Here is a 15,385-nt window from a genome sequence, read left to right as displayed (position 1 = left end):
GAATCTGCTCTCATGTTATGAAGGACAGCCAAATATTCTATCTCTTTCCAAAGCCCCTGCACTGCAGATACTGTGTGGCTCTCAAGGTATTCACCCACTTTAAGAATCCCGAATTGCTAAACACCACATACTTGGTTTCAGACAGATCATGCTTATGGATGATATCTATCCACTCCTTGAGTGAAGGAGCATCATAAGCCATCAAGTAGCTGATGAGATCAGCTTTAAAATGTGTTGTTGATTCTCCAGATGTATGGGTTCCATGGATAATTCGTGGGTATAAGGGGCTCAACCATATTCTGGAACAGAAAAAAAATAACTGAACAGTCAGGAAAAGAACTGATTACAATGATACCTGTGTTGACTACACACTCACCCTAAGGAAGAGGTGAATCATACTTCCTGTGTCCACATGGTAAGTACAGGATCCTTAGGGAACATGAAGCATAAATCCCATCACACCACTCCAACGGCTTCCATGATATTCAGAATGATTTTTCAATACCTCACCATGAATTTAGGACCCAGTAAAATCGGGCCTTTGCCCACCTCTCAACTCAATGCTCTTTGCTCCCTCTTTGACCACACCTTCCTTATTCTTTACCCCCGCCCCCTACCTCCATACTGCTAAGACCCTGTGACAATGGTTAATAGCTGCACTAATTGTCACAGCAAATCCATACCACCTGTAGTAACCCCAGCAAGCTACACCCATGTAGCTCTTCAGCCAAATGGGAAAAAGTTACCTACACTAAGAAAAATGTATATACAAATCTATTTACAATAAATAAACCCATTTTCATGATATATAGGCTATAGCCGGTTTGAGATATTTGCATATCCTGTACTTTTCTGGCATCTGCAATGAGTAGATACCACATTTAATGCTATTACATTTATACTAACCTCAGACTTTCAAATAACTTAGTAAACAACATATTAAAGACATCTTTCATTTCGCCAATTCTCCTCAAAGGAGGACAATTCCGTTCACCCAAACTTCTATACACCCACAAGTGGGAAAAGCATATCTAAACCCAATCCTTCTATGATGCGCTCCATGACAGATCACAAACAAGTATGGCTTCAAACCTCGTGCTCAGTTTCAACTGCAAAACCGGGTTAGTAGTCCTGCATCACAGGTCATGTGTGCCTGTGATGAACAACGTCCAGGCTTAAACAAGCACTAAGGATATATTTGCTGTTACTACCTTTCCGCTTCTATGGCTATCCCACTGCAGTTCTACCCATTAAGCCCAAAGAGAAACTGCCCAATTCCTTTCACCTGGCAACCCTCAAAGGAGACTGGTGAGATGCAGGCCACCAGGGCAGGAAGCATCCAGAATCATAAGGGTCCTGCACGTACATCTTCTGAAACGCATACGTTTCTAGCAGGGTGGCATGTCATACCTTTCCTTCCCACCTTGAGGAGACCCCTTGTACAAGGGGTAACATGTGCGACAAGGACTACAGCCCAGGTTCTGGGGCCAGATTTGCTTCTAACTGGCTGTGTCATTTGGCACCAGCCCAACCACCTCTGTGAGCGCCTGCCTCTCTACGTGTAAAATGAGCACACTGGGCTGGACGGATGTGTCAGTCTCTCCCTCACAAATAGCAATTCAGAGCCCACAGGCTGCTGGGCTCCTCCTAGATTAGAGGCTCACTCACAACCATGTCTGGATGAGGAACAGGACAGATGACGACTTTCTAAACCAGGATACGGAGATGTGAGGTGTTTTTAGCACTTGACAAAGTAAAATGTGAAATTATCGTGGGCCAAATAATTTTAAAAGTGAGAAATTAAAAGGCAGACCAAGCAGCAGCTGAAAAGGATGGCTGAAACACTTGTATAGCAGAAGAGGACCAGAGCATAATTAGCAGACCAATCATGAGAATTACACAAAAGGACTACTTTTAAACATTTAAAAAATTATAACCCACAACACAAAAATGCAAATTTGAGATTAGAAGCTAGACTCACTGTGGGATAATAGTATCCTACTTGAAGGTGGCTGGCAGAGAGAAACTGGAGATTTCATACCCTTGATACTTTAAGTTTGAAACCATGTGAAGCTAGAAACTAGTCAATTTAAAGAATTAAAAAAGAAAAAAAGTTTTTCCATAATGGAAAAAAACCTGAACACCTGAATCATTATCCTTAATCCCTTCCCCCACAGCAGCCATCTTGGAAAGACCTAAAGAAGCATGGCTCAAGCTTCTGACTCCAAAAAGAGCTGGGGGCCATGGGTGGGATTCTTTCTTTGAGCCACATAAGACTCATTGCCAACTTGATAAAACTCCATTATGACTCATGAGTTTCAAAACCCAACCCAGCAGCTAAGCAGCTGTAGGAGTAGCAAAGGTGTAGTTAATTCTAAATTCAGTTGATCAAGAGTCCTCCTGTGGCTGAGGCTTTTAGACAGTGGTGATCCCCTCCACCTTGAACCAGCTGGAATTAACTGCATTTTGAGAAGCAGATTTTAAGTGGGACACTTGAAAACTGGAACATGTTTACAGAAAAACTATCAGCACTGGGGGTGGGGCTCTAAGCCACTTGCTAGGGGAGTGAAGAGAAAGCTAGAGATGTTGGGCTCAGGGAAAAGCCTGCTTTCCAAACTAGAAGGACTGTCTGAAAGGAGAGAGGGTACTCTTGTTCTACACAGCAGTGGAGTCGAACCAAGCCCACAGGACGGAGTCTAGAAGGTCCTGCACTTCGGTTCAACCTAAGATGTGCCTTGGGCTCTGCCAGAGCTAGCACGTCCTGAAATTAAGAGTTCTACCCAGCCTGGGCAGTGACAGGGAGCATAAGGCTGGGGAGGAGGAGAGTGGAGAATATGGGAACTACGAAAGGTGCTAGATGAATGCTTGAGTTTCTTCTAACCCTGGAGAATGCAGAGATGTACAAAATGGCTTAAAAAAATGGAAATGAAAGCCAACCAGAAGGAAGAGCTTACCAAGTGGGAGAACAATGCTTAAAACTTGATTTGAGCAAATCCCCAAAACAAAACAAAAAAACCAACCCCCTCTTCTAAAAAGGATTCAAAGACTAGATCTAGCATAAGTATACCAAGGACAAAGGATTAGTAATAACAAAAAAAGCACGAAAAAATTTCAAATTCAATTTTTCTCTTGGTGATTCATGACCATATGACCATATTAAAGGCTTAGACACCAGATTTCTTTCATGGAAAAATAAACTGAGGATGACAGGAAGTTTTAGCATATGATTAACCACTAAGTTTCCCTTCACTACCATTTGGGAAATGGCAAGCAAGAGTATAGTGGGTTCCGGGGCAAGTTACTGATGGGTCTCACCAAAAAATGGGTTCAGACCTTACATTTTATACCCTCTTTCCTGCCTCAGATCCTCTGCATATGCTGTTCCCTGTGCCTGGCTGCAGTGTGTATAATCCCATTTTTGTAAGAGCTAGGGAAAAAAAAAGTATTTCTGTTTACACATGTAATAGCCATGGATGTGTATGTACTAAACTGTTAGCACTAGTTACTTCAAGAGAGTCGACCTGGGGCAGGGCAGTAGTAAAATACTATTTCCGTGTAGGTCTCTTTTCTATGCCACATGTGAGGGTGTTTTTTTTTTAAAACAATATAAGAAAAAGGGAATGCCACCCACAGCCACTGCTGTGAAGTAACTAGAAGCCTACAAACCCCTGAGTCTTCTGGTGCCAGTCAGCATGGATGAGGTTGGAGGTGTGGATGACAAGCCGGAGGCCTTCTTCGTACAGCAGTAACATCATTTTCCTTTAAGAACAGAGACGAGACCAAAAGCATTAACACTACTTTTAAAATATGTACTATTTTTCTAGTGCAAATATCACAGCTAAAGGATTTCTTTGACCCTTCTAATACTCAAACTTAACATTTATAATCTTCATTTCTTCTACACATTATTAAAATCAAAGTCTATTTAAGAGATAGGTAGAAAACCACCTTCCAAAATGCTCTGAGTATCAGTAAATGAATTTTTGCCTCATCCTGCCCACATGGCCAAGCCTGACACTCTGAGCCCTTACCCTTATCTATTATCTGCTACTATTCGGGACGATGGAAAGCTTCTTGTCCAGTGTTTTTCAAAGTATGGTCACAACCTTCTGCTACATCATGGCTAGCATTTTTTTAAGAAGTTGCAATAAAGGGGCGCCTGGGTGGCTTAGTCAGTTAAGCATCTGACTCGATTTTGGCTTAGGTCATGATCTCAGGGTCGTTAGGATCGAGCCCCACGCTGGGCTCTGTGCTCAACAGAGAGTCTGCTTAAGATTCTCTCTCCTTCTGCCCCTCCTGCTTACGCTCTCTAAAATAAATATTTCTTAAAAAAATTGCAATGAAGTTAGAAACTGAAAAATATATTGTAGATACTTAAATAACTGGTTTTAGCACATGAGTATGGACACGTGTAACAGACTAAAATGTACGCTGTATTTTTTAATGTGAGCTGTGGCTTAGAAAAGTTTGAAAATGCTTCACTATCCTAAGACTGATCTTTTCTCATACTCCACAAATGCCATACTCATCACCAATGCATTTCTGGCCTTGAAATAAATCTTTCCTTTTCTTCATTTACTCAAATCAGACCCAGTTGAATCCTCCCTTTGCCACGGGCCTTCCTTCCCCAGGCCTCCAGTCATCAGACAGAGTTCTCATATTTTAATTCTAGCGAGAGAAGGAATAGGATACAAACAAGAGCTTTCTACTTGAAGCTGGAAGACCTGTTCCAATCATCAGTTGGAGGCCATAGGACCCTAAGGAAGTCACTCTGTCCCTCAGTTTCTCATTTACAAAACGAAGGGTAAACCCCTTCCCTGCTGCATAGGGTTGCGAGAAGGAAATGTAACATGCGTTCATGAAACAAACTCTCACACGTGTGCATTTCCAGGACTCCTTCAGTGTCTTGCTTCATTTTTTCATCTACTGCTGGAGGGCTTTTGGCCTCCCAATTGTTTCCTAATTATTTCAGGAATCTAAGTTCTCTCCCTGTAACTAGAAATTCACTCCTCAAGACAGTCACTCTGCCTTATTTCCATTGGGGCCAAAATGCTACTTAATACCTACTGATGTCAGTTCACGCATAGGGGGCAAAATGAACCACTGGTTCTCTCCAAACCAACAATACCGTGAACAGTATTTGGACAGGATGAGGTTAACATAAAAAGATAATGCAAAGAATAGAGAATGAGATATTTAGCTCTTGCCAAAATGAGAAGTTAACCAAAGCTGGCAACCAGTAAGTTAATGCAAAGCTGGAGAAGTGACAGCTGCTGAACCCATCTTTTCTCCATTTATGAAACGTGCTCCCTGAAATCTGGGCAGATTTACACACACAGTTGCCAAATTAGCAGCTGACTGTAATTAAGAATAAGGCCAGTTATGAATTCAAGATGTAAGTTTCACAAATATTTCCATTAATCAAGGCATCAATTATCAGGAAAATCATGTACTGCTGTCAGTGAATCCTACCCAACGGAATTGGGAACTATTCTAAGGAGAGCCATCATCTCGGACAAAATGGCATGAGCTAATAAAAATCACAATTAAAAATGGATAAAGGATAAGAAAGGAGGTCTCCCTTGAAGAAACGCTGCCCTCCCTATCACCTGTTAAGTTGTGGGGGCAGCAAAAGAGATTATTTCCCAATCTGGAGCTACTCGTGTAAAGGGGGGAGAACACAAAGGTCTGCGGAGCACCTACGTGCCAGGCATGCTAGCAGCTCTCCAGAACAGCAACACACCAAATCCCCACAGCAATCCAGGAGGTGTTAACAGTTGCCTTCTACAACTGCAGAATCTACGGCTGGGTAGGCAATGGGAATGATCAAGGTTCCCGAATGAGCCAGAAGAACTTGTCTGGACCACATGGGCTGGGATCTTTCTCTCACTGCGCACAGTTTCCACAGGGAAGAACGGGGCCAAGGACACTTCACACAATTGGTGTGTGAGTGGGTGGACGGGCAGACAATGTGGTCTAGGGGAGATGAAGGACTAAGTCATGTGTGCTGGGCGGCCGGCTACAGAAGCAAGCAGAAAGGGGTGCCTTGACCACCCTGCAGTCTGCCACTGGCTCCCAGTTAGACATTCCCATTTGGCAGCTTTGGCTTCCTTCCTTCCCCGCTATTGATTCTCAGGGCCAGAAGTACTTTTGCTCCCAGCTCTGGGGGACACTGAAAAGCTTCAGAATCCTAAAGCACTGGGTGACAGGCCCTGGGACTGCATGGCATCCTACAGAGACATGGATAAAGCACGTTTATTGTACCTAACAGGGATGATGATGATGGGGGCTACATCTTGGTGGTCTTCAGATGCTCTGTGCACAGTACATGGTCAATACATGCTTGCTAAAGTGAATGTCAAAGACTACTCCCTATTTACTGCAGTAGCTACACTCTCAAGTTGGGGAGGCACGTGACACCCCAGCACCAGGAGCTGGAAGGTTTCCTCCTTTTTCTAACTCCTATAATTTCGCCTCTCTCACCCAAACACTAAGAGCTAGAAGAACTATTAAGTCTCAAAACACTAGAACTGTGTCTCAATATTTAATGAATTCTTTAAAAAAATTTTTTAAACAAGCAACTGAGTAACTTCAAGACATGAGTTTAATCTCCTACAAGATACTGGCATTTTAACAATATGTAAACTACACAGACTATGTGGCTGGGAAGGACTCTGTTGTAACTGCTTCCCTAGGCATTTACAACTCCAAGTGAGTAACTCTGCTGGGTTCAACCCGCTAAGTGTGTGTGTGTGTAACAGGGGTGAGGTGGAAGAGTAGACCAAAGGAAACTAGCTGTTTTAGCTGTAAACAAACGAGAATAAAAACTTAAATGAGTTCTAGTCCTGTCTTCAACAATAGCTAGAAGGTAACTGCTTATCTACTCAGGACCTCTATATAATGAAAAGGAAGGACCAAATAATTTGTTAAATAGCATAAAAAAAAAAGGACAGCCCCTCTAGGATCAATCAAATGTCACTGTGCTAGATCCTGGCCAGGCCCAACACGCTCAGTCCCTCACAAGACTTACAGTGTAACTGAAATGAAGATGGAAGACACAGGCTCTCCTATGTGCCAGCACGTAACTGCAGCATGATTACACCCAATGTGGACTGCTGGCTCAGAATGTGTGGCTAGTGCAGGAAGCTGGCACTAAGGATCTAGCAAATCATGTCCAGGGCCCAAATGGGGGGCAGTATTTTAGAATCAGTAAGGTATTTGTGCTAGGGGTCCAGCTAAGGGCAGTGGGCTAGAATCCATTCAGTGCTATCCACTGCTGGCAGAATGTCTACCTAGGACAGGTTGACTACTGCCATCCACCACCAGGCTCTCCTGTGATGCAGGGAGGGGAGTCTAAGATACCTATTCAGTCTATTCAAGGCTATTTTGTATCCTTTGCTGAAGTTAGCATCCTGTGACCTCAGTGCTACATAAAGAGTTTATACCTGAGCTAAATGCTTAAAGTTTACAACAATCCTCAAACCCTATCCTGTTAGAGGCTACTAATTAGGGATGGCTGGTAAACACTGCAACATTTACTCAAGGGGATCTAAGACCCTATAATGTAGGGTTGAAAGGCATCTTTTTATGAAATGGCTCAACTCTTCCTGCTCTGGTTCCTTTTTAAAACAGGCTGTATGCTTCAAACTGTATTTTGCTAAAGAAAGATGAACACATTTCCTTATTTCAAGTCACCATAACATCAAGAAAACAATGGCCACAGCAAGACTCAGGACTAACATTCCTCCTATGAGATCCCTTGTTGCCCTAGAGATGGACACCTGAAGGAATCTGCCTGCAATACCAACCCATTTCCACCACTGGTCTCAAAGATGAGGCTTTGTCACATTCTTCTGACAAATCCTTTCTAGAGAAATGTGATTTATAAAAATATTGAAAGAGGGACAACCATATCTTATTCTTTTTCTCATTTATAGAACAATTATGTAAAAAGGCTCAAACAGCTGTAAAACTCATGGCAGCAGAACAGGAGTCAAACTGATCATTAGGTACGTGTCAGGTAGGAAGTAATAGTTTTTCCTGTCTGGTTTACAACATCTCGAAATTATTCTGAAAGGAACTTCTCAGAAGTCTTGAGCAGGGATAGGCAGCAGCCTCTCAAGTTAACAACTTTGTAAAATAGCTTTTCTTTCTATCACAGCATGAGGCTGACCTAACAATATTCTATTTAATGCAACTCAGCATCTTAAGAGATCACCAGACTTTTTTTTTTTAAGGTAGTAGAATCCACAGACTCATGACTGACACGTACAGTCATCCATAACCATGGACCACACAACCACCAAATATTCCCCCCAAGCTGGCTATAAGAAATGTCCTGAACAGAAAGAAAGCAGAAACCACATCACAGATTCAGATTTTCATGTTGATAGCCAGAATCCCAGGACTTTGTCTTAAGGCCATTAGTAAACAGTTCCACTGCCTCTACTTTTTACCGACAGATTCTTTTCCCTGGCAAAACTGTCACCTGCGAGTTCCTTCAAAAGCACTTTTGGAGTCGCCTCCTTGGCTCTACTAAAAATCATACCCTCCCCCATCTCATAAAAATTTGCTTACGTGTGGTGTGTTCCAAATGCAATATCCAACTTTGCCTAGGATGAAAAAGAAGTTGAGTCACTTATTTTTAACAAACCGAATATCCCTATCTATTGGAAATTAAGTTAGAAAAGGTTCAGGTCAACTTTGTTTTGAATTGTTTTTACTGCCCTCTAGTGGACAAGCCCTGGACTGACACTACAACTTATATAATCCTACCCAGTGAGGCTCATTAAGACTTTTTTCTGTTAGCCAGAATGATTTGATACATACTCCATTTTTAATTACAGTAATCAGAAGCAAGAAGCCAGATTTTAGTTGCCAAAAAAACCAAATGAGACCCTATGCAAAATTTTAAGATATTTGGCTTATACAGAAATTAACATCAGAAAGTTTCTAGACCATATATTAAAAAAAATGTGGTAGCAGCATACATTGATGTTAAAACAGAAGTTCTCTTATATTGACAACCTAGCAAGTGCTGAAAAGAGAGAATGTATTCAATCTATTTCCTATTACAAAATGATACCTTTACAAACAAACAGGAGTGGGTGGAGAATTAAAACATTTTTATCTAACATCCAGTATAGCAAGACCTTGGTTAAGCAGAATATGCCTGAAGATGTAGGCTATGAAAGAGTTAAACAGAAATGTCAAACCAGCTCAACAGTGAGGAATGCGGGTGTAGGGACACAAATCCCATCCTTACAACTCTGGGCCACTTTGAAAAATACTTAAGTCTCTATGCCTCGTCTTTCTCCTCTTTACAATGAGGGTGCTGTTAGGGGATTCAGAATTTTAGGAGCAAAGGAGACAATTACATGAACTGTCTAGAAAATAGGGCCTGCATGGGGTAAGCACTCTACAAATGGAACCAAGTGCTACTATAATCAAGCTCCCCGCCCCAACAGGGCAGAGGGATGGACCTGTATGCTGGAGGCAAAAAGAGGCAATTGGAACACAGGGGAGTATGACACAGCCCATCTTGGGGATGCTCAGACAGGTGGCCCCGCTCACTACATTCTTAAGCTCAGTGTTTGGGGACACTCACAGACCAGATTCATTTGTATGTTCTGGCCACACAAATGAAGAGAGATCAGGGAATAGTAGGTCTTTAAAATTACACAATTAGAATGAAAACTGCCTCTCTGTAAACTGATACTTAGCTCAAAAAATGCAATGGTCAAGAGACTTGGCTTCCGAGTTTAGTTTTGCTATAAGCTGTTTGCTCTTGGGCAAGTCTAAGCACAAGGATATTAACTTGAATAGGTAATAGTTAATGGATGCTTTTTGGGCAAATGCACCAAATCCTTGGCACAAAAACCCAGTGAAAAAGACTATTAGCAACCCATCTTAAAAATAAACAAATTAGGCTTACAGAAGTGATGGGCCCAGAAGGACATAGTGGGTAGACAACTGCAGAACCCAAGCAGTTTGAACCTTGACCACCACAAGGCCTCAATCTCTGGCCTCAGGTCCCACATGTGCAAAATGGGAGCATCTGCTGCTTCTTTGACTAGTATGCCTCAGCTTCATCAAGTAACACTATGCTGCCCCCCCCCAAAAAAAACCCAAGAATTTATTTTACAGACAAGATGTAACAATATTTCAACAGGTCAGGATGGGGCCACAAATCTATACTTCAGACTAGAAATGGGACCATCTGAAAATCTCCTCACTCGCGGGAAAGACGACCACGCCCTCTAGTGGCGGGCCTGGAGCACACCACCACACATGCCACACACTCGCCCTACTTTTCAGTACAAGGAGCTAGTATCTGAAAAAGACTATTTCCACTGATTTAATGACTGGTTTTTAGGATTCCTGTGCTATCTTCCACCCACAATTAGTCTTATGAGCATTATCCTACTGCAGTTAAACCTCCTCTTTTGGAAGCAAAAGCAAACCATGGGATTTTAGGCAACCGCCAAGCAGAGGCTTACCTAGGTGTAGGAGGTGAGCCACAAATATGTTGGATAAGAGTGACTGTTTTAAAACTCCAACTATATAGGGCGCCTGGGTGGCTCAGTTGGTTAAGTGGCTGCCTTCAGCTCAGGTCATGATCCTGGAGTCCTGGGATCGAGTCCCGCATCGGGCTCCTCGCTCAGCGGGGAGTCTGCTTCTCCCTCTGACCCTCCCCCCTCTCATGCGCGCTCTATCTCATTCTCTCTCTTAAATAAATAAAATCTTAAAAAAAAAAAAAGATTAAAACTCCAACTATATAAAGTACTGTGGGTTAAATCATAGGAAAAATTTAAGACCAGTTTAAGGTTGATCTGACTGAGGTTTCTCCCTTTGAATCTTTAAAAATAGCCACATATACACAGATAATGTTTTATAGTTGAAAGAATATCAAAATGAGTTGGAATTCTTACATCTTATATGGACAGGGAGGAAAAAACACAAGAAAATGGAGAAAAATCATCTAGGTTCTGTGTTCACTCTTGTCAACGCACTCCAAGAGCAGAAATCTGGAGGCCATCTCACTCTGGCAAGGAGAGAAAGGGGCTATGGAAGTATCTTACTGTGGCTGCTTGGAAATGGACTGCCCAGCCGCTAAAACAGAAGGTCAGTACGACACCAGCCACTTCACAGCCACCATTTCCACAGGAAGGAAATCCTTGCTTTTCTCTCCCCAGTGTGCCAGTTTCTTGCACGAAATGCCACACACAATATTCTCTTCAAGGTGGAATCAAAAGCAACCAGTGATGATAATGGAAGTCCAAGTATTCCATGTATGGACCTAAGAGCATTAGGACAGAATTCTAGGACTATAACAAAAACCTGGGCAACAACTTTCTGGCCTTTTCTGCTCTGCTTTGGTCCCAGCAAACCAAGCAGATACACCTGTTACAAGACCATTTAACATCTCCCCATCAGGCGTGGATCATTTGCAGCTCGATTCACACAGGCAGTTTCCTAACAGGTTTGCTTTTAATTTGTCCATCTCCCCAGTATAGACCTTGGCCGCAATTCACGTGAAAAAGATCAGAGGACTACGGGTCAAGGGTCAACAGCAGCTACTACCAGTCAGATAAGCTGTCAAAATAAAAAGTTTTAAGCTGCACTCAGAAAGCAGCAGCCACCGAATTGCATCCAGAAAACCTGGTTAGGTTTGAGAAGGACACTGACAAACTAGATGCAAACAGAGGAGTACTGGCAGGTTGGGGGAAGATAGGGATTCTTGTTACAAGTACAACTTAAGAAACCATGCTCGAACCTGAAAGAAAACTAAGGAGGTACAATAGAGGACTTCACATACAAGAATCAGTCACATCTGAGATGAGATTTACTCTATGTGGCTCCAGAGAAGGGAAATCAGGACCCAAACGTGAAAGGTAAAAGGAGATGGTGAGGATTTATTTTTTGTGTCAACTTGGCTAGGTCACAGTACCCAGATACCTGGTCAGATATTGCCATGAAGGTTATTTTTAGATGAGGTTGACATTTAAATTAGTAGACGGAGTAAAACAGATTACCCTTTGTTTGTGGACCTCATCCAGTCAGTTGAAGGCCTAAAGAAAAAAAGACCAACTCCCTCAAGGAAGAGGGAACTCAGTCTTCAGACTATCTTTGGACCTGAGCTACAGCACCTACTCTCTTCTGGGTCTCCAGCCTGCAGGCCTATCCTACAAAGTTTGGACTTGCCAGTCCCCACAATCATGTGAGCCAATTCTTTTCAAAGAAGTCTTTCTACACACATATACATACCCTATTAGTTCTGTTTCTCTGGAGAACCCTGACAAATACAGAGACATCAGGTCAACATAAAGAAAAATCCTTCCAACCACAAGGGCTACCCACACACAGATGGGCTGTCTCAGGAAGCATTTAAGTCAAGGCTAGACAAGTATCCATTGGTGATACTAAAGGATTCTTGCTCTAGGTGGGTGGATAGACTAAACGTCTAAATTTCTTTCCAACTCTCAGACTAAGCAGGATCTCAAACAGCAATAAGCAGCCTACCTGGCAAAGGGAAATGTTTTCATAAGGCTTGGCCTGGGCATGTAAGTGAGCCTTAGCTTCTCGTTTATCTCCATGCACAAGCAGGATTGGTTTCTTCCTGAAAACAGATCAGAAGTATTTAGAATACATCTTTTATAAAGCTGGACTCTTGACTAGTTAAAGAATGCTAGGTGTTTCCTTACCACCAGACAAGTGTTTCTGGCCTCTGTGGTCACGGAGTACAGAGCTAACAGCACTATTCAGTTAATCTCCACTAGCCAGTTAACTTTACAACAGGGTCATGTGGCCTGATCCCAAAGCTCTGTTGTGACCCAGAGAGGTTGTGACTCGAGGAAGTCCCTGAGTAATTATCTTCTTTGATCCAAAAGAACATATAGTTAGCTCTGTGTTCGTGTTTTCAGGTTCAGATTACAAGATAAACATTCATTGTTATCTAGTATAATGCTCTTTTCTTTCCCTTTCTTTAGACCAAGCAAAGAGCATTTCCTCATTAGACCCATATTCACTAAACTCCTACTGTGTGCTAGGTATGGCAGGCCCCCAAGATCCAAGAGTGAACAAGCCCAGGCCCACAGCATGATGCAGACTAACAGGTTGTTATATTTCAATGAAACAAGGCATTTTGTGGCTGAGTCCTGCTCAATGAAATACAAGCAGGTGTTGTGTAGGACTTCCAGGAGACCACTCAGAGGAAGCATAGCTGGGATGTGGCCCTTTTGTCCTTTCCCCTTCCTGCCATCTGGACCACAGACCAGAGACCTGGAGCCCCAGGTGCCATCCTGGACCATGAAGGGACTCTGAAGATATGCACCAAGATGGTGGGACAGAAAGACAGAATGGGTGAATAAGTTCCTGAGAACCATAGTAGCCCCCAATCCAGACCACAAATATCTACCATCTGGACTTCTTAGGTTGGAGAAATCATTTTCTCTCATTTAAGCCACGGTTATTTTTGCTTTTCTGTTACATATTGCGAAAACTAATCCTATGTGTTACAGGTCAAATACAAGCCTTTGTGTGTCAAAGCCACTTGGGAAATTTCAATAGCATTTTACCTACTATTAATAAAGTTTCTAGAATCTGAGATCCTAAATGCACCAAGGACTTTGACAATCATTCTGTGGGTATATTCCTTCACCTTACTTGCTGTTAGGGGTTTTGCTAGGTGAATGTTAACAACAGGACAGGCGGCAGGGCACTGTACAATGCTATCTTTATCTGGTCTACACTGCCTAACACCAGGCCGAGGAACTGTAGAAGACAAGCTGAAAAATCCATCACCTTCATAATCTGGATAAGGGTAGCTCTAAGACCCCCTTCACTAGCTCCTAAACCACAGGAAGAATCATTTGCAAAGCAAAGATTCTTTGAACATGGGCACCTAGGTAGCTCAGTTAAGCGTCTGCCTTTGGCTCAGGTCGTGATGCTGGGGTCCTGGGATCGAGTCCTGCATCAGGCTCCCTGCTCAGTGGGGAGTCTACTTCTTCTCTCCCTCTACCTGCTGCTCTCCCGCTTATGCGCTCGTGCGCAAATAAAACCTTAAAAAAAAAATTCTTTGAACAGCACTGCTGTACTAAGTGTGGCATGCTTACACATCCAGAAAGCAGGTAGCAATGATCTTTTCCTTCACATTAATATCAAAGTTGTCTTGGGGCGCCTGAGTGGCTCAGTCTGTTAAGCATCTGCCTTCGGCTCAGGTCATGGTCCCAGGGTCCTGGGATTGAGCCCCATGTCGGGCTCCCTGCTCTGCGGGAGGCCTGCTTCTCCCTCTCCCACTCCCCCTGCTTGTGTTCCCTCTCTCACTATGTCTCTGTCAAGTAAATAACATCTTAAAAAAAGATATCAAAGTTGTCTTTTTTTTTTTTTAAAGATTTATTTATTTGAGAGAGCGAGAATGAGAGAGAGAGAGAGAGAGTACATGAGAGGCGGGAGGGTCAGTGGGAGAAGCAGACTCCCCGTTGAGCAGGGAGCCCGATGCGGGACTCGATCCCGCGACTCCAGGATCATGACCTGAGCCGAAGGCAGTCGCTTAACCATCAAAGTTGTCTTTAGATTGCTTTGTCCTTATCTACTTCTGGAAACAGCAAAAGAGGCAAATGCTAAAACCTGTATTAGGAATGCATGTGACTACTTAGACTAGATCAACAAATGCTGTTTTCCCTATATAACTAAGTTTGTAGGATTTCAATAGTTTCAAAAGAAATACTCGAGAAAGATGAACAGCAGTTGCCTGAGAAACACTAATCTTGCATTTTAAATCCCCATTACAGTTAGGATGTTATCAGTTATCCTGTGGTACTCACCTGAACTCTGGTGGATACTGTTTTATGAGCCAGTCCACGTCAAAGCAGTAGTTAAACTAGATGGGGAAAGAAAAGGATGGAGTTATAGGTAACTCAGGCAAGCAATCTGTAAGAACAGTTTGGTTATTGAATTGAAAGAAACTCTAGAGTAATGACAAACTCCAAATATTTATAAACCTGGACAATTGTGCTACAATACTCAAGCCTTGACGGGAATTCCCCATTCAAGGAATCTAAATCACTGGAGTAGTGCATGAGAAAACAGGTTCTAAAGAAAGGATCCCACAGGCTTTGGCAGTATTTGTATTTCTAAATAGTCTTACTACATATATCTAGAACCCTCTGATTAATTTAAATAAAAGGACTTACAAATTTATCCCTTTTCCCCTAGGTGATTATAAAAAAGACCTTTAGAAAAGAACATTTCCTTTCAGCCTAACTTATGAGCTAGCTTTGTGAACAGGCCTCTGGGACTGGACATTCACTAGGCTTAGAACAATTACATCTTGACTACAAGTTCTGCACTGAACTTACCCATGGGGGCTCCTCCCCATGCCTGG

The 15,385-nt window shown here is 42.6% G+C and overlaps 1 protein-coding gene across 3 annotated transcripts in view; it reads right to left on the bottom strand.

The window, feature by feature from the left end:
* The window catches only part of TDP1 (tyrosyl-DNA phosphodiesterase 1), a 95,054-nt gene that overhangs the window by 70,590 nt on the left and 9,079 nt on the right, over nucleotides 1-15,385 (bottom strand). For all 3 annotated transcript variants that reach the window (XM_032405772.1, XM_032405770.1, XM_032405771.1), the window contains exons 4-8: nucleotides 14,826-14,881; nucleotides 12,523-12,619; nucleotides 8,578-8,612; nucleotides 3,667-3,759; nucleotides 132-299 (exon numbers count right to left, since the gene is read on the bottom strand). In XM_032405772.1, coding sequence (XP_032261663.1) covers nucleotides 132-299; nucleotides 3,667-3,759; nucleotides 8,578-8,612; nucleotides 12,523-12,619; nucleotides 14,826-14,881 — 449 coding nt within the window. The remainder of the gene's footprint in view (nucleotides 1-131; nucleotides 300-3,666; nucleotides 3,760-8,577; nucleotides 8,613-12,522; nucleotides 12,620-14,825; nucleotides 14,882-15,385) is intronic.

The sequence above is a fragment of the Phoca vitulina genome, unplaced genomic scaffold (assembly GCF_004348235.1).
Source record: "Phoca vitulina isolate PV1807 unplaced genomic scaffold, GSC_HSeal_1.0 scaffold7, whole genome shotgun sequence".
NCBI lineage: Eukaryota > Metazoa > Chordata > Mammalia > Carnivora > Phocidae > Phoca > Phoca vitulina.
This window is presented reverse-complemented; position numbering and strand designations above follow the sequence as displayed.